This window comes from Coregonus lavaretus (genome assembly GCF_964263955.1).
Source record: "Coregonus lavaretus genome assembly, chromosome: 4".
NCBI lineage: Eukaryota > Metazoa > Chordata > Actinopteri > Salmoniformes > Salmonidae > Coregonus > Coregonus lavaretus.
This window is the reverse complement of record NC_139991.1, coordinates 50,859,608-50,880,075: the sequence shown is the minus strand read 5'-3', so window position 1 is coordinate 50,880,075 and position 20,468 is coordinate 50,859,608. Positions and strand designations below refer to the sequence as shown.

General features: G+C 44.1%; 1 protein-coding gene across 1 annotated transcript in view; it reads right to left on the bottom strand.

Moving 5' to 3' along the window:
* astn2 (astrotactin 2) overlaps positions 1–20,468 on the bottom strand; it is a gene marked incomplete at both ends in the record, with an annotated part of 479,012 nt that overhangs the window by 58,194 nt on the left and 400,350 nt on the right. Inside the window, one exon of the mRNA XM_084159665.1 lies at positions 7,267–7,529. Coding sequence (XP_084015791.1) covers positions 7,267–7,529 — 263 coding nt within the window. The remainder of the gene's footprint in view (positions 1–7,266; positions 7,530–20,468) is intronic.

Below are 20,468 nucleotides of genomic sequence, written 5' to 3'. Positions count from 1 at the left end.
CTAGCCAACAGACAGCGTGGCACCCTGGTGTGACTCACTACGTAGAAAGCCATCATCACTTACAAGAAGAGCAGGGGATCATGGTGACCTCCTAGCGTATTAATCTGTTTGGCTAATCTACGCCGGCCACATTACTGTCCATTTACTCTGGCTAATATGTGAAAACACTGGCCAGCTGGCCCGCACTATTGATTTATTGGAGGATACAGGGTGGTGAGAGTCAGCGAGGAGCAGAATAGCAGCATAGCGTTTGACAGTGGTGCAGTTTGGTGTGGGTGGCAAGGACCCCTCTAGATCACTCAGGTTAATACCGTTAAAAATGGATCGAACATCTACATCTCCAGTTTCTAGGAACTCCATCGAATGGAGGACTTCCAGGAAATAGTGGACATTGGGTGGTTCACAGGAGGGTTAATGGGGGCTTGGGTGGCAGCTGGGTCACTAGGGAACCCTTATAACAGGCCCATATTGAGTTTTAGGAGAGCCGAGCTGGTCTTAGGATGCTCTAAGCTAATTTGATCCGGGTTTAATGGCAACTTGAATGGCCCTGTGTTGTGGATTTCCAGCCCGTTTGTGTTCAAATAAATCAATTTGGTCAAAAGCGGTGGCTTCACACTTTTTGGGGGGGTGACTAACTCTAGCTAGAGGTGGCAGTAGCCAAGTCTGTTGTCGTAACCTTTCTTAGAGAGGCTTAGAGCTTATTGGATAAACCTGCAGCCTTGGTGCACTTGTGGGTAAACAGTTTCCGGGGGCCATTTTTGAAGAGGACATCCAAACAAATACAGTTTCCATTCAATCCCATCACCAGACACATCCCATCACTCACCCCCAACTCCTCGGATTCAGCAAGAGTTGAGAGGCCGCCTCTGTAAACTCCTTAATTCTGCCTAAACCCTGAGCTTAACAAATTTAAGGAGGCTGCACGATCCAAATCTGTGTCTGAACCCCACCTTGTGCAGGACACAGCATTTACGAAAGCAAAAAAATATGTGGGGGGTGGGTGGCGTGGTGGGGGGCAGAGGTGGGGGAACTCGACAAGATATACAGCGTTCCGAGTCATTAGCCTCACAGCCAATTTGTTCAAAAGGTCTGCTATAATTCAATCAGGGCTGTGCAGGACACAGGCCTGCTGGCAACCTCTACTGGCATGAGTTTATTTATTTATCCATTGAGGTATTGGTCTCCGTCACTGAAACAGGGCCAGAGGAGGGTTCTTCTAGGGGGAGAAATAGCTAACTGCTTATCGTTAGGGCTCAGGATAGGTACGATATAGTCTCAGTGTGGGGTAGGATCTGGGGTTGTGAAACATACATTCATAACAGGCCTGAATCAACACTTCTTCAAGAGGTGGTGAGAGGTCTCTGTCATTATCCGACTGGGAGATAAACCTCGTACATAACATGTCATGAAAAAACACTTTAAAGAACATTGTTTTTTTCCTCCTTCTGTTTTCTTTGTCAAATCCTTAAACTAGCCCTGTCGTAATCATAGCATTGGAGACAAAGTCAGAGAGTGACTATTTCTTTCACTTTCTCGAAAATGATTTCCTGGAACCGAGTTGTTGAGGTGAGGAGGGGGACAGTGAATGCCATGTCAATGCCAGGATGAAAACAGGATCAAACTGATACACGAGAAGCCCCTGAACAGACGATTTGTTGTTTTAATCCTTCGACCACATTTTTCCGGTAGGGCTGTTTTTCGAGGAAGCGGACAGATGGATAATTCCAGATAGTAACACAATACCTGTCTACCTCTGTAATGGGCAGATTGACGGGGGGAACATGACAATCCTCATCAGAGGCAGACAGTAGGGGCAGCAGCAGCGGAAGCTAGATGGCAGCTAGGCATTGAGAGCAGCAGGTAGTTATGCATGGCTGGAGATACAAACTGGATTTATGCACACAGGCACACGAGTAGGGACAACATCCTTTCCCTTTCGCTTCACAATAAACAACCCTGATTCCCTTATTTTATTGTGCCGATGGAATCTCATCTCATTTTAGTGAAAGCTTTTTGCATGGCCATCTCTTTCTAAGTCGGGGTGGGGGAGGGGGGTAGACACAAGGCACAGTCTCAATTAGGGGACTGTCTCTATTGTGCAGTAGAGATGCATGGCCAGGCCATTGTGTCTGCTATGCTAATAGAAACAGGAGTCTTTCAGAGAGCTGGCCAAGAACAGCAGCACTGGCTTGTCTCCGTAGGGTCGATGACATCAATAACAAGGTAATAATCTCTGGCCAGCGATCCACTGCAGTCTGCCTCCCCACCCGTCCCTTGAAGACTAGAAGGAAGAGGGGGAGAAAAAGAGGACACTTTGCTCTTCCTCACGGTTATGTATCGACAGAGCCCACTAGGGGCCGTCTGCTATTGATTGTGCTTGTTTTCTTCATGGCGGAGACAGGCGCTTGTTATGGGTGGCACGTACAGGCTGGGGTCTTCGTTGTTATTGTGTGTGTGTGTGTGTGTGTGTGTGTGTGTGTGTGTGTGTGTGTGTGTGTGTGTGTGTGTGTGTGATATTGCTGCTGTGCTGCCTGCTGTAATGTCAGTCAGGCAGGGTAATTAGATGCTTGATTGGGGGGAGCATGGACCGGTATGGTCTCGGTAATGTGGGGTGTGTGTGTGTGTGTGTCTGTGTCTGTGTGTGTGTGTCTCTGTGTGTGTATCTCTGTGCAGCCAGGTCGCTCAAGATCCACAGTGAAATTCGACGTCCGTCCAGGTAAGCAGGACGTCGGGAGATGTCTTTAAAACCGGCCACTAGAGGCAATTGAAGCGGGGAGCTCGGGCTCCGAGGGTCAAGTTTTCAATCCCAGTGCTGGGCACTCGTTTTTATTTTATTTTAATTAAGGCCCAGTGCAGTCAACATTTTTATTCTGCTGTGTTTCATACATATTTCCACACTACGAGGTTGGAATAATACTGTGAAATGGTGAAAATGATGATAATGCCCTTTTAGTGTAAGAGCTGTTTCAAAAGACCGCCTGAAATTTCTGCCTGTTTTGGTGGGAAGGAGTTTTGGCCTTCCATGGTGACATCACCATGCGGTAAATTAGTTAATAGACCAATAAAAAAGAGAGTTCCAAACATCTCTGCCAATAACAGCTATAATTGTCTGTTTTCTCCTCCCCACTCAGACCACTCCCAGACAGTCCTCGCAAAGTTCTTGCTTGAGAAATTACTCCCTGCTAAGAAGCAATTATTTTTTCTTTATGGCCATTTTAATTGAAAACAATCACAGGAAGTTACTTAATTTTTACCAGGAAGTAATTTTATATTGAGATAAAAACGGCTGTGTTGGACCTTTAACCCTATCCCAAACATTAATCCTTACCTTAACCATTCGGAAATTAATGCCTAAATTTGTTTTAGTTTTAACCCTATCCCAAACCTTAATGAATAAACGTAACCTTCGAAATTGGACGTTTATGGACAAACACCGGATTCTGCAGTGTGTGTGTGTGTGTGTCTGTGTGTCTGTGTCTGTGTGTGTGTGTGTGTCTTTGTTTGTGTGTCTCTGTGTGTCTCTCTGTGTGTGTGTGTGTGTCTTTGTGTGTGTCTCTGTGTGTCTGTGTGTGTGTGTGTCTGTGTCTGTGTGTGTGTGTCTGTGTGTGTGTGTCTCTAAGTGTGCGTCTGTGTGTGTATCTTTGTGTGTGTGTCTCTGTGTCTTTGTGTGTGTGTGTGTGTGTGTGTGTGTGCGTGTGCGTGTGCGTGTGCTTGTGCGTGTGTGTGTGTCTATGAGTGAGGGGATGGGAGTCATCAGTTTTGAGCCAGAGCCAATCCAGGCCAGTTCACAGGTGAGTCATATACATATACATATACACAAACACACACGCACACACACCACAGTGCAGTGTGCCTCCCAATTACATCTCCCTCTCCTTGATTGAGCCCAGACAAGGGACGATGTGGTAAACTAAATATCAAGCGGCGCTAGACCCTCAGCTAAATCACCTTAGGGTTGAAATTCCAAAAAATTACTATCTTCAGGTACACTACATGACCAAAAGTATGTAGACACCTGCTCGTCGAACATCTCATTCCAAAATCATGGGCAGTAAAATGGAGTTGGTCACCCCTTTGCTGCTATAACAGCCTCCACTCTTCTGGGAAGGCTTTCCTGTAGATGTTGGAACATCGCTTCCATTCAGCCACAAGAGCATTGGTGAAGTCTGGCACTGACGTTGGGCGATTAGGCCTGGCTCGCAGTCAGAGTTCCAATTCATCCCAAAGGTGTTCGATGGGGTTGAGGTCAGGGCTCTGTGCAGGCCAGTCAAGTTCTTCCACACCGATTTCGACAAACCATTTCTGTATCTACCTCGCTTTGTGCACGGGGGCATTGCCATGCTGAAACAGGAAAGGGCTTTCCCCTAACTGTTGCCATAAAGTTTAAAGCACAGAATTGTTTAGAATGTCATTGTATGCTGTAGCGTTAAGATTTCCCTTTACTGGAACTCAGGGGCCTAGCCTGAACCATGAAAAACAGCCCCAGACCATTATTCCTCCTCCACCAAACTTTACAGTTGGCTCTACGCATTGGGGCAGGTAGCGTTCTCCTGGCATCCGTCAAATTAATCAGTCGGACTGCCAGATGGTGAAGCGTGATTCATCAATCCAGAGTACGCATTTCCACTGCTCCAGAGTCCAATGTCGGCTAGCTTTACACCCCTCCAGCCAACGCTTGGCATAGCGTATGGTGATCTTAGGCTTATGTGCAGTTGCTCGGCCATGGAAACCCATTTCATGAAGCTCCCAACTAACAGTTTTTGTGCTGACGTTGCTTCCAGAGGCAGTTTGGAACTCGGTAGTGAGTGTTGCAACCGAGTACAGACGATTTTTACACACTACGCGTTTCAGCACTCAACGGTCCGTTCTGTGACCTTGTGTGGCTTACCACTTCGCGTCTGAGCCGTTGTTGCTCCTAGACATTTCCACTTCACAATAACAGCACTTACAGTTGACCGGGGAAGCTCTAGCAGGGCAGAAATTTGACGAACTGACTTGTTGGAAAGGTGGCATCCTATGACGGTGCCACGTTGAAAGTCACTGAGCTCTTCAGTAAGGCCATTCTACTGCCAATGTTGGTCTATGGAGATTGCATGAAGGGGTGTCCACATACATTTGTATATATAGTGTATCTACACTGAACAAAATATAAACGCAACATGTAAAGTTTTGGTGCCATGTTTCATGAGCTGAAATAAAAGTTCCCAGAAAGGAGATGTGTCGCGCTGCACAAGGCAAATTGTGGTCACACCAGATACTGACTGGTTTTCAGATCCTCGCCCCTAGTTTTTTTTTTAAAGGTATCTGTGACATTTTTACATTTTAGTCATTTAGCAGACGCTCTTATCCAGACCGACTTACAGATGCATATCTGTACTCCCAGTCATGTGAAATTCATAGATTAGGGCCTAATGAATTTATTTCAATTGACAGATTTCCTTATATGAACTGTAACTCAGTACAATCTTTGAAATTGTTTATATTTTTGTTCAGTATAATAACCAAAGGCTCCTCTCAAGGGGGAAACGTCACCCAGAACAACAACACAGTCGTGACAAGACAATACAGTTGAATCTACAGAGAGAAATGTAAACCATCTAATTATATACAATCACATGCACGCACACACACACACACACACAACTCTCTGCATTTATCCCCACCAAAAGAGAAAACCATGATGTCACCTTTCTCGATATACCAGTTTATTTTGAAAGGTAACCCACTTACTCCACCTAGGGGCATTTTTGGTAACTACATCTACAGCCAAGCATGATTGTGTCACGTTCACTGTGTTGAAATAATGTCCGTAATATACTGTATACTGTAATCTTATCAAAGCAGCTAAATTAAGACTGGGTGTGTGAAGAAATTACACGGAACTATAAAAATATATTTCCTTTTCTTTAATTTCCTGTACAGTTACAATGAACTTTGGGTTGACCTCTTTGACCAGATGGCACATCTATTTTTACCAGTTTATTTTATATTGAAATATAATTGTATTATATGAAATTGCTCTAATTCATGTTCGCACCCAGTAAACTGTACTGTTGGCTTGACACTTCCACCTACCTCTCCCTTTTCTCCCTCCCTGTTTCACCTATTCCATGATATCACGTGGCTGTTCCCCCCAACCCCCCTTCGTCACCCCTCCTCCACTAACCATCACCAACCATCCTACTTTCTTTCCCTCTCTCCTCCTCCTCCTTTCCCTTCACCTCCGTGGTGATGTAGTCCTTTATCAAACAGAGGAGAGCTCCCCATCGCCCCCTCTCTGCAACTCACCTTCCCTTCATCTCACTCTACTGCCTCCCTCCATCCCTCCATCCATCTCCACCAGCGAAGGCTGGTGGGAGGAGCTGTAGGAGGACGGCTCAATGTAATGGCTGGAATGGAATAAATGGAACGGAGTCAGACACGTTGTGTTTGGTGTGTTTGGTACCATTCCATTGATTCCATTTCAGACATTACAATGAGCCTGTCCTCCTATAGCTCCTCCCACTAGCCTCTTCTGCTCTCAACTGCTTCCTTTCTTCCCTCCTTCCCGCTCCACTGCCTCCCTCCTTTCTTCCTTCCCTCTCCCCTGCCTCCTTCCCTCTCCCCTGCCTCCTTCCCTCTCCCCTGCCTCCCTCCATCTCTCTCCCCTGCCTCCCTCCTTTCCTCCTTCCCTCTCCACTGCCTCCCTCCTTTCCTCCTTCTCTTTCCTTCCCTTCTTCCCTCTCCCCGGCCTCCTTTCCTCTCCCCTGCCTCCTTCCATCTCCCCTGCCTCCTTTCCTCTCCACTACTTCCCTCCGTCCCTCCTTCCCTCTCCCCTGCCTCCTTCCCTCTCCCCTGCCTCCTTTCCTCTCCACTACTTCCCTCCGTCCCTCATTCCCTCTCCCCTCCCTCCTTCCCTCTCCCCTGCCTCCTTTCCTCTCCACTACTTCCCTCCGTCCCTCCTTCCCTCTCCCCTGCCTCCATTCCTCTCCACTACTTCCCTCTGTCCCTCCTTCCCTCTCCCCTGCCTCCTTTCCTCGCCACTACTTCCCTCCGTCCCTCCTTTCCTCTCCGCTGTCTCTCTCCTTCCCCCCCTCAACTATTTGGTGATGTAGTTCTGTACCAGTCTATAGAGGGATCTCCCCCCCATCATCCCTATTCTGCTCCCACCATCATTCTCTACCTCTGTTCCCCCTCCCTTCACCTTTGCACCAGACTGTATAGGGTTCCCCACCCTCCTCCCATCCCCTTCCCCCTCCATCCATCCCTCCCTCCGTCCCCCCTCACCTCCTTGGTGACGTTGTCCTGCACCAGACTGTAAAGGGGCACGATGCGGCTGACCTCCAGCAGGACGGGGGTGGGCAAGGGCTGCTCGCGGCCTGCCTGATGACACAAGTGGCAGGCCGAGGGGCAGCTGCCCTTCTCCCCACAGCGGATCTCCACACCGCTCACCAGGTCCTCCGTTAGTAGCTGGGTCTTCAGCAGCCCAGACAGGTAGCTGATGAAGGGCATGGACTTGAGCTCTCGCCTGCTGCCCTGGTCTGTCACCTCTGGGAGATGGAGAGGAGAGGGAAGGAGAGAGAGCATGTTTAGACAGTGAGAGGACAGGGTAACAAACTGAAAAACAGTCAATATTCTAACATCAGATTATATCAGTCCTAACCTTAACAATTATGAGAAATAGCTGACGCTGTGTCAGTGGTTGGGAGCAACACCTACCAATTCAAACACATTTTGTGAATGACAAGGGAATTTCCCTTTCATTTAGATTTATTTACACAGGTTAGTCTCATTGAAATGAAATCTGTTTTGCAAGAGAGACCTCATCATTATTGATAGAAGGTTGTCTGAACGATGAGAGGACCAGAGCCAAACACATACAGACTGACACACAGAAACCTGCATCAACGTATGTCTGCCACAGGTCCTGAATCACCATAACACAGGACTGACAGCTGCACTCACTTCTTTCTATCCACTCCGTCTCCACTCTCAACTGACTGAGTTTCACATGGCCGCCTCACTCACATCACATGTGCCGCCATCTGGATCTACTTTCTATTGCGGTCAAACAAAATAATCCCTCATTGTCATAAACTCCTCCACTGGGAATGGATGGCGGGTGATGACTTATTCCTGCATAGTGTAAATAAGCATTGTTTGATTTTCTCATCGAATGGGAATTCTCGCGCATAATGTCCCATGCCAGTGGGCTAACAATGTTACGTTGGAGAGAAGTGAAACAGGGAGAAATGTTAATTGAGTGTTGAGTGTTTCCATGGATGGATGGATGGATGGAAGGATGGAGAGAAGGAGACAGCCATGTGTTGGGGAAGCAGCAGATGTCCTGTCTGTGTTGATGGGAGGAGAGACCAGACAGGCTGGAGAGAGGACCTCTCACTGAGTGATGAGGCTCTCTCAGCAATGGCAATATTGAATCAAATGTACACTATGGCACACTTCTGATGGGGGGAAATTACATTCATCATGTGCAATGGATGATTTTGCTTAATTCTTCCCAACGTGTATTTAATGTGGGGGGTCTTCATAACACCAAATGGGTATGAATGTTTTCATGGTATATCAGAATGAGTTTTGTTTTTTCAATCTGCATACCTTGTCCAAGTAGTTCCATTACCTAAACTGTACATGTTGCTGCACAGGAGCAATGTTATTGTGGTTGACTATGAGTGAATGAATTCCAGCCTCAGTCACTCATTGTGTGCCATTATGTGGCCTACAGGTTTACTCGAATTGCAGAGCAATCAACTGACTCATATCCGTCCCATATCCAGACGTCTAGGAAAACGGCTGAGCTAGAGCTGAATCAACAGGGGGAGGAGAACACCAGGCAGGGCCAGAGGTGGGAACCACTGCATGAACACAATAACATGCAGATGTGTTAGCTTGCTACTCCCTAACCAAAGGCCAAACTCACATAGTCACACGGTTTGTGCTAGCTACACTTTACAGGAGGAGGGAGAGGGCAAAAAAGAGAAAGTGACATTCTTCAAGGTAGAGTAATTGGGACCAGCTTAGGGTAAAAGTCATTTTAGTGCAGCCTTTGGAATATTTCACAGAGCAAAAAGAAAACATCGAGTGTGTGAACTTAATCAGCATGTGTGTCCGTTCTCTTAAAACTCACTAGTCTTGCTTTCTTTCTCGACAGCTCTTTAAAAGCCCAGCCAAGGACAGGGCTAGTTATGCCTTCAGGTTCCAATCCCTCATACACCCAAACACATTTTGAGCTGAACTAGCTCACAGAACATCAGTGAAAAATAGCTTCCACTGGGGCAGATGGGGGGGAGCACAAATGTAATGCAGGTGCAGATTATCTGACGTTTTCAGGATAAAATGACTAGCCAGTGACAGAGTTCTAAATGAATCCTCTACGCAAAAACAAACATTCCACTGCCACACAGAGAGAAAAGTAACACCAGCTATAATGAGACATATACACTGAGTGTCCAAAACATGACATAGACTGACCAGGTGTATCCATGTGAAAGCTATGATCCCTTATTGATGCCACCTGTTAAATCCACTTTAATCAGTGTAGATGAAGGGGAGGAGACAGGTTAAAGAAGGATTTTTAAGCCTTGAGAGAATTGAGACATGGATTGTGTATGTGTGCCATTCAGAGAGTGAATGGGCAGGACAAAATATTTAAGTGCCTTTGAACGGGGAATGGTAGTATGTGCCAAGCGCACAGGTTTGAGTATGTCAAGAACTGCTGGGTTTTTCACGCTCAACAGTTTCCTGTATGTATCAAGAATAGTCCACTGTAGCTCAGTTGGTAGAGCATGGCGCTTGCAACGCCAGGGTTGTGAGTTCGTTTCTCACGGGGGGCCAGTATGAAAAAGGTATGCACTCACTAACTGTAAGTCGCTCTGGATAAGAGCATCTGCTAAATGACTAAAATGTAAATGTAAATGTCCACCACCTAAAGGACATCCAGTCAACATGGGCCAGCATCCCTGTGGAACGCTTCGACACATTGTAGTCCATGCCCCGACAAATTGAAGTTTTTCTGAGGGCAAAATGGGGTGAACTCAATAGTAGGAAGGTGTTCCTAATGTTTTGTACACTCAGTGTACTGTATATACTGGACTATAGTAATACAGAGATGAGAGTTGCATGAGAGTCGATACATTTCCTCTTTCATTCAACATATGAAACTGTTGTGACAAGGTAGCGTTGGTATACAGAAGATAGCCCTATTTGGTAAAAGACCAAGTCCATATTATGGCAAGAACAGCTCAAATAAGCAAAGAGAAACGACTGTCCATCATTACTTTAAGACATGAAGGTCAGTCAACCGGGAAAATGTCAAGAACTTTGAACGTTTCTTCAAGTGCAGTCGCAAAAACCCTCAAGCGCTATGATGAAACTGGCTCTCATGAGGACCGCCACAGGAAAGGAAGACCCAGAGTTACCTCTGCTGCAGAGGATAAGTTCATTAGAGTTACCAGCCTCAGAAGTTGCAGCTCAAATACATGCTTCACAGAGTTCAAGTAACAGACACATCTCAACATCAACTGTTCAGAGGAGACCACTACTAAAGGACACCAATAAGAAGATGAGACTTGCTTGGGCAAAGAAACATGAGAAATTGACATTCGATTTTTGGTTCCAACCGCCGTGTCTTTGTGAGATGCAGAGTAGGTGAACGGATGATCTCTGCATGTGTGGTTCCCACCGTGAAGCATGGAGGAGGATGTGTGATGGTGTGGGGGTGCTTTGCTGGTGACACTGTCAGCATTCTGCAGCGATACGCCATCCCATCTGGTTTGCTCTTAGTGGGACTATCATTTGTTTTTCAACAGGACAATGACTCAACACACCTCCAGGTTGTGTAAGGGCTATTTGACCAAGAAGGAGAGTTATGGAGTGCTGCATCAGATGACCTAGCCTCCACAATCTCCCGACCTCAACCCAATTGAGATGGTTTGGGATGAGTTGGACCACAGAGTGAAGGAAAAGCAGCCAACAAGTGCTCAGTATATGTGGGAACTCTATCAAGACTGTTTGGAAAAGCATTCCAGGTGAAGCTGATTGAGAGAATGCCAAGAGTGTGCAAAGCTGTCATCAAGGCAAAGGGTGGCTACTTTGAAGACTCTAAAATATAAAATGTATTTTGATTTGTTTAACACTTTTTTGGTTACTACATGATTCCATGTGTTATTTCATATTTTGATGTATTCACTATTACTCTACAATGTAGAAAATAGTACAAATATAGAAAAACCCTTGAATGAGTAGGTGTGTCCAAACTTTTTGCTGGTACTGTACGTCATCAGACAGTGTATGGTATGTGTAGCTTGATAATAGGCTGGTGTTGTGGTGATGCTGTGGGCTCAACACACAGCCCCAGCTGCAGAGCAGAGAGAGTGTGAAGGGACTGGAGTAGTGAAAGGGGAGGGGGAGGGATACTCTCCTCCACATCCTATGTAAACAGGCTCAAGGGGTGGACCTAAGAGTCCAATTACACACACTCCTTGTGTCAACACAAGCACAGAAAGGAGCTGTTATCACTTGGCCCTTACAATAAAACCCAGTGATTATCCCAGGTTTACTGCAGGCTTCGCAGGGCAGCTCACATCACAGCCGGCTGCATATACACCCTTCCCTCTTCCTTTCCCCTTCAACTCCATCCTTTACCTGCGACAATAACTTCTGAAAGTTAGCATTAACCCCAAAGTCTTAGATAGGATTGAGAGGTGAAAAGTGGAATACATTATCCATTGTGATACAGTCAGATACATGCTCCATGCAATACACTGAGATTCTAGGCAGACAACCTACACACGACACAGGTTAACACATCCCTTATGCATTGATTACAGGTGTGTAGGTTGATTACAACCATAGAAATCCTATTAAATTACTGAAGGGGCTTTGTCATAAACCCTCAAAGTTCCAGAATGGGGTGAAAATGGCAGCCATATTGGTCAGGGAGATATCCAAACCAGTCTATTTGGAACAAATGGTAGTAGTACTTACGCAGGAAAATAAAAGTATGGCATGTGATGTATCAGAAATTGTGTGATAGAATTTGTTGCCAACCATCATGTAATTATAAATACAGTTTATACATTTCAATTAGACTGGTTTGGATTACACCCTGACCAATATGGCTCTTATTTTTAACACCATTCTGGAACTTTGAGGGTTTATGACATAGCCCCTCTAGTAATTTAATAGGATCTCTATGATTACAACTGTGTAATATTCCATTTGTCTGGATTCTACAGCAAACTGATCAATGGGTAGCTTAATTTGCTTTGTGAGACTAGCAGTGAAGATACAGTGGGGAGAACAAGTATTTGATACACTGCCGATTTTGCAGGTTTTCCTACTTACAAAGCATGTAGAGGTCTGTAATTTTTATCATAGGTACACTTCAACTGTGAGAGACGGAATCTAAAACAAAAATCCAGAAAATCACATTGTATGATTTTTAAGTAATTAATTTGCATTTTATTGCATGACATAAGTATTTGATACATCAGAAAAGCAGAACTTAATATTTGGTCCAGAAACCTTTGTTTGCAATTACAGAGATCATATGTTTCCTGTAGGTCTTGACCAGGTTTGCACACACTGCAGCAGGGATTTGGGCCCACTCCTCCATACAGACCTTCTCCAGATCCTTCAGGTTTCGGGGCTGTCGCTGGGCAATACGGACTTTCAGCTCACTCCAAAGATATTCTATTAGGTTCAGGTCTGGAGACTGGCTAGGCCACTCCAGGACCTTGAAATGCTTCTTACGGAGCCACTCCTTAGTTGCCCTGGCTGTGTGTTTCGGATCGTTGTCATGCTGGAAGACCCAGCCACGACCCATCTTCAATGCTCTTACTGAGGGAAGGAGGTTGTTGGCCAAGATCTCGCGATACATGGCCCCATCCATCCTCCCCTCAATACGGTGCAGTCGTCCTGTCCCCTTTGCAGAAAAGCATCCCCAAAGAATGATGTTTCCACCTCCATGCTTCACGGTTGGGATGGTGTTCTTGGGGTTGTACTCATCCTTCTTCTTCCTCCAAACACGGCGAGTGGAGTTTAGACCAAAAAGCTCTATTTTTGTCTCATCAGACCACATGACCTTCTCCCATTCCTCCTCTGGATCATCCAGATGGTCATTGGCAAACTTCAGACGGGCCTGGACATGCGCTGACTTGAGCAGGGGGACTTTGCATGCGCTGCAGGATTTTAATCCATGACGGCATAGTGTGTTACTAATGGTTTTCTTTGAGACTGTGGTCCCAGCTCTCTTCAGGTCATTGACCAGGTCCTGCCGTGTAGTTCTGGGCTGATCCCTCACCTTCCTCATGATCATTGATGCCCCACGAGGGGACATCTTGCATGGAGCCCCAGACCGAGGGTGATTGACCGTCATCTTGAACTTCTTCCATTTTCTAATAATTGCGCCAACAGTTGTTGCCTTCTCAGAAAGCTGCTTGCCTATTGTCCTGTAGCCCATCCCAGCCTTGTGCAGGTCTACAATTTTATCCCTGATGTCCTTACACAGCTCTCTGTTCTTGGCCATTGTGGAGAGGTTGGAGTCTGTTTGATTGAGTGTGTGGACAGGTGTCTTTTATACAGGTAACGAGTTCAAACAGGTGCAGTTAATACAGGTAATGAGTGGAGAACAGGAGGGCTTCTTAAAGAAAAACTAACAGGTCTGTGAGAGCCGGAATTCTTACTGGTGGGTAGGTGATCAAATACTTATGTCATTCAATAAAATGCAAATTAATTACTTAAAAATCATACAATGTGATTTTCTGGATTTTTGTTTTAGATTCCGTCTCTCACAGTTGAAGTGTACCTATGATAAAAATTACAGACCTCTACATGCTTTGTAAGTAGGAAAACCTGCAAAATCGTCAGTGTATCAAATACTTGTTCTCCCCACTGTATGTTTTATAATTCGGCAGTCTGTAAACCAGATAGTTAAAATATAATGGATGAATTCCCAAACATTGATCTCTCTCTCTCTCTCTCTCTCTCTCTCTCTCTCTCTCTCTCTCTCTCAGACAAATATTGCTGCTGTGATGGCACACTGTGGTAATAGATATGGGAGTTTATCAAAATGGAATTTGTTTTTGCATTTTTTGTGGGTCTGTGTAATCTGAGGGAAATATGTGTATCTTATATGGTCATTCATTTGGCAGGAGGTTAGGAAGTGCAGCTCAGTTTCCATCTCATTTTGTGGGCAGTGTGCACATAGCCTGTCTTCTCTTGAGAGCCAGGTCTGCCTATGACGGCCTCTCTCAATAGCAAGGCTATGCTCACTGAGTCAGTCACAGTGGTCAGATATTTTTCCACTGTGTACCAAATAGCATTCTAGTTTGCTCAGTTTGTTGGTTAATTATTTCCAATGTGTCAAGTAATTTTATTTTATTTTTCTCATGATTTGGTTGGGTCTGATTGTGTTGCTGTCACAGATTCAGCCGAGGCTGCTCCTCCTCCCTGCTCGGGCAGGCTTCGGCGTTCGTCGTCCCCGGAGTACTAGCTGCCACCGATCTATGTTTCGGTGTTTGACTTGTTGTGTCTGATTGTGTACACCTGTTCCCCATTATGTTGTATTGTATTCCCTATTTAACCCTCTGTCGTGCATTGTGTGTTGTGTGTTATTGTTTTGTGTCATTGACAGTGTACCGGTTGTTCGTTTTCTCCGTTGTTTGGAGACTGTTCATTTCACTGGCGACTTTTATTAAAGTACGATTTCCAGTAGCTCCGTGTCCTGCGTGTGACTTCGTCTACCGCATTTCACTGTCGCCGTTTCTGACAGTTGCTGTCCTGGGGCTCTGTTTCAAGTATTTTTTGTCGGATTTTATGTTCCTTTTGATGGTGTAGCAGGCCCTTCTTGCCTTGTCTCTCAGATCGTTTACAGCTTTGTGGAAGTTACCTGTGGTTCTGATGTTTAGGCTGAGGTATTAGTATATTTTTCTAGATGAAATTTGTAATTGTGGTCCTGGCAACTGGACCTTTTTGGAACACTATTATCTTTGTTCACTGTCAGGGCCCAGGTCTGACAGAATCTGTGCTGAAGATCTAGGTGCTGCTTTAGGCCCTCCTTGGTTGGGAAAAGACGCACCAGATCATCAGCAAACAGTAGACATTTGACTTCAGAGTCTAGTAGGTTGAGGCTGGGTGCTGCAGACTGTTCTAGTGCCCTCGCCAATTCGTAGATATATGTGTAGAATAGGGTGGGCCTCAAGCTGCATCACTGTCTCACCCCACGGCCCTGTGAAAATAATTGTTTTGCCAATTTTAATAGAAACACTTATAGTTTGTGTACTTGGGTTTTATAATGTTGTATGTCTTTCCCCCAACACCGCTTTCCATCAATTTGTATAGCAGACCCTCATACCAAATTGAGTCAAAAGCTTTTTTTAAATCAACGAAGCATGAGACGACTTTGCTTTTGTTTTGGTTGATTTGTTTGTCAATTAGGGTATGCAGTGTGAATACATGGTCCGTCGTACTGTAATTTGGTAAAATTGCCAATTTGACATTTGCTCAGTACATTGTTTTCACTGTGGAAATGTAGGAGTCTGCGGTTAATGATAATGCAGTGGATTTTCCCAAGGTTGCTGTTGATGCATATCCCACAGTAGCTATTGGGGTCAAAATTGTCTCCACTTTTGTGGATTGGGGTGATCAGTCCTTTGTTCCAAATATTGGGGAAGATGCAAGAGCTGAGGATGATGTTAAAGAGTTTAAGTATAGCCAATTGGAATTAGTGGTCTGTATATTTTCTCATTTCAATTAGGATATCATCAACACTATAGGTATTTTTGGTTTGGAGGGTTTGTATTTTGTCCGGTAGTTGATTCAGTGTAATTGGAGAATCCAGTGGGTTCTGGTAGTCTTTAATAGCTGATTCTAAGATTTGTAATTGATCATGTACATGTTTTTGCTGTTTATTCTTTGTTATAGAGCCAAAACAATTGGAGAAGTGGATTATCCAAAGATCTCCATTTTGGATAGATAACTCTTCGTGTGGTTAGATTCTATGGATTCAACAATTACGTTGAGCTGATTTCTGTGCTGTTCCTTCTTTTTTCTTAGTGTATTCCTGTACTATTTTAGTGTTTCACTATAGGTTTTCTGGGACTCTATGTTTTTGGTTGGACAGGTTTCTCATTTTTTTGAATTCTTCATCAAACCATTTGTGTCACGATCGTCAGGGAGAGACCAATGCGCAGCGTTGAAGGTGAACATATTTATTAATGAATGATCACACGATCAAAACAACAGACGATAACGTGATGTCTACGGTTTAACACAAACCAAATAAGAACAAGAAACCACAAACACAAAGTGAAAGACAGACAGTTAAATATGGCTCCCAATCAGAGACAACAAGCTGACACTCGTTGCCTCTGATTGGGAGTCACTCAGGCCAACATAGAAATACAAACATAGAATTACACACCCTGGCTCAACATAACAGTGTCCCCAGAGCCAGGGCGTGACAATTTGTCATTGTTGTGAATTTTCTTAGGTTGTCTGGTTGACAATTTATAGATTTGATAGGGAAGCTGAAAGGTCAAATATACTGTTTACGTTTTCTACTGCCAAGTTCACACCTTCACTATGGCAGTGAAATGGTTTGTCCGGGAAGTTGTCTAAAAGGGATTGATTTTGTTGTTGCCCAATAGTTTTTTGGTAGGTTTCTACACTACTTTCCTTCCATCTATATCATTTCTTAATATTATGCAGTTGCTTTGGCTTTGATCGTATAGGGGTGTCAGTGGGCTGACTGTGAACGCTCTGAGAGACTCTGGATTGAGGTCAGTGATAAAGTACAGTGCTACTGCCAAGGGATGAGCTTTAGGTGTATCTACCATAGGAGTCCCCTCGAAGCCTACCATTGACTATGTACAGACCCAGCGTGCGACAGAGCTGCAGGAGTTGTGACCCATTTTTGTTTGCTGTTTTGTCATTGTTGTGTCTAGGGGGGCATATTGGGGAGGGAATGCTGTCACCTCCAGGTAGGTGTTTGTCCCCCTGTGTGCTGAGAGTGTCAGGTTCTTGTCCAGTTCTGGCATTTAGGTCACCACAGACTAGTACATGTCCCTGGGCCTGGAAATGGTTGATCTCCCCCTCTAGGATGGAGAAGCTGTCATCGTTAAAATATGGGGATTCTATTGGGGGGATATAGGTAACACACAAGGACATTTCTCTCTGTTGAGAAAGTTTGCTTCTTAACATCTAGCCAGATGTAAAATGCTCCTGTTTTGACTAATTTACAGTTTTTTTTTATCGCTTTGGTACAATTTTAACAAGTATGTGGTAAAACTTCACAACTCTTAGTAAAAAACTCAAAACAGATCATCAAAAAGGCAGTTTTTTCAAATCTTTAAGCACAAGTACAATACACAAAATCACACAGTAACTTTTTCACCAAACCTAATCAGTGTTTCATCTAAAAATAGCTTTCATATAAAATAATTGCCTTTCACAATGCAATGCTCACAATACCTTTCATATGATTCTCTTCTCATTTGATTAAATACATTTGACCAGCACTTAATCCAACTGCGCTTAATGGTTAACCACTTAACCGTCTGGTAAACCTATAGATTTTAAACTGGATTGTCTACTATATATGGATTTAGAAAATAACAGAAATAAAATGTGTGTTTGTAAAGTATAAACATCTAAATTACATGTATGACACATGGTAACCATACATAATGACTACTCGTTATTGCAAATTGATTTCACATAGTGGCAACCACAATTGATCACTATATAAAAGGGTGTGTGTGAACACTTGCAATTTATTTCAACATGGAGCAGAATAGACAGCAAGGGAGAGGAAGAAATCAAAGAGCTCGTGGACAGAGAAGTGGGCATGGGCCCCAACAGAGGTCAAAGAGATGGGCATGGGCCCCAACAGAGGTCAAAGAGGTGGGCATGGGCCCCAACAGAGGTCAAAGAGCTGGGCATAGGCCACATCAGAGGTCAAAGAGGTGGGCATAGGCCACATCAGAGGTCAAAGAGGTGGGCATGGACCCCATCAAAGAGGTCAAAGAGGTGGGCATGGGCCCCATAAAAGAGGTCAAACAGGTAGGCATGGGCCCCGTCAAAGAGGTGGAAGTCAGAGAGAGGGTGGCAGACGGCATGGAACAGTTGTGTCTAATGAAGTCCGGGTCATCATCATTGACCATGTGGTAAACAGAGGCTGCCAGATTAGGTCACCCCAATCTGAAAAGATCAACTGTCAATTCGATCATCAGAACATTCCGCCAAGAAAACCGGTAAGTCTGCAGGATATGCACTATGCTTTACCATTACATTTACTGTAAATTACATATTGTAATGCATGTAAATTCACAAAACATGTTACAGTATTCTTACAGTATGATCTATTGACAGTATACTCTGTTTATACCCTCAGAATTGGTGTGGTAGGACGTAGGCCATTACTTGGATCCTACAACGCTGCACACCTCATTGTGTTTCTCAATGAAATTGAGCAGGCCTGTCAAGGTGAAGGGGTCACCTATGTCATTATGTGGGACAATGTCAGGTTTCACCATGCAGAGGTGATTCAGGCATGGTTTCAGGCCCATCCCCGATTCGTGACCCTATACCTGCCTCAATACTCTCCTTTCCTCAACCCTATTGAGGAAATTCTTTCAGCTCAGCATAGAGGTGGAAGGTATACGATCGCCATCCCTATGAGCGTGCCATCCTCCTTCTGGCCATGGATGAGGCATGCGACGACATCACTGCAGACAAATGTCAAGCTTGGATTCGCCATGCCAAAAGGTTTTTCCCACGGTGCATGAACAATGAGGACATTCACTGTGATGTGTATGAGAATTTATGGCCAAATGCTCAAGACAGGCTTGATGCAAATTAATGCATGCTAAACGTTATGTTTTATTTTCATTCATTTAATTTGTTTCATTTAATTTCTTACATTTAATTACAGACCATACACATATGTTGCAATTACATCTGTACATTTTTTTATTAAATGTTGCATTATTGATTGTAAAGGATGTCTTCATTGATCACACCTTTGATTACACATTCAATAGCTATTATGGAAATTATAGATTTTCTGTCAGTTTTGTTGGGTAATGTAAGTAAGTGTATTTCGTAGTGTGAAAACTGTGTAATTTACTGTAATTTACAGTACTGTAGCATATTACTTTCAGCACTTCTAAGGGCAATTTGAAACATGTATCTTGCATTGTTTGCTATTAGATTAACTGGTAGTTAAAACTACAAAATTGAAAAGATATCATTATGTTGTGTTTTGGTGATTAAAATAATATTCTGATTACATTTCACAATAAACATATAGTTTGAATCAATGGTTGTGTGGTGAGAGATGTTTACAATCCAAATGAAAGCACAATGACAGGTTTTGAAGTGTGACCAGTTTGGAGTTTTGTACTAAGAGTTGTGAAAATGTTTGTACCAAAGTGATAAAAAAAAACTGTAATAGCGTGGGTTAGGTCTGCTCTATACCAAGTTAGCATACCCCCTGAGTATCTTCCCTGTTTCACACCTGGTAGTTTGATGGATGAGACTACCAGCTCTCTGTAGCCTAGAGGGCAACCAGTGGGTCCGTCTCCTCTATATTATGTTTCTTGTAGGATGACAATGTCTGTATTTCTCTCTCTCTCTCTCTCTCTCTCTCTCTCTCTCTCTCTCTCTCTCTCTCTCTCTCTCTCTCTCTCTCTCTCTCTCTCTCTCTCTCTCTCTCTCTCTCTCTCTCTCTCTCTCTCTCTCTCTCTCTCTCTCTCTCTCTCTCTCTCTCTCTCTCTCTCTCTCTCTCTCTCTCTCTCTCTCTCTCTCTCTCTCTCTCTCTCTCTCTCTCTCTCTCTCTCTCTCTCTCTCTCTCTCTCTCTCTCTCTCTCTCTCTCTCTCTCTCTCTCTCTCTCTCTCTCTCTCTCTCTCTCTAAATAATGAGCCTTTGTGGATACAGTATATTCTTTAGAGCCTACCCTCTGGTCATAATCGTTGCATCAGCAAAGTGTCAGATATCTCTGTGATAATTTCATACAGATATTGTTAGTGTTGGCATTGTAAAATCTCTCTATTCAGGAGTGCTTTGATGTGCAACACTGGCACATGTCCAAATCATATCGCCTATTAATTCTGCAGTCGGTTGATGTATGCATTTTCTTAGTGAAAATGCAAGCTCAAGGGAAATTACAATAAAATACACACAGGATGAGAATGGAGAGCTATAGATGTGGAGTGTTTTTTAGTTAAATAAAGATGACTCATGCTTCCTAATACCACCGACTTCAACATGGCTCAGCCGCAGCACAATTACAGCAACAGCACAACATGTTTCTGTTCTGTGAGTCTAAAGCCTATTGTCTTTTCAAAAGCCATAATACGTTGAAAATATATTAAAAGCTTACTGAGAAGGTTTAGATTTTTTTATTTTTATGTATAGGCTAAAGAAAGCATATAGTATACATTCATTTCTCATTTTCATTTACCTTTTA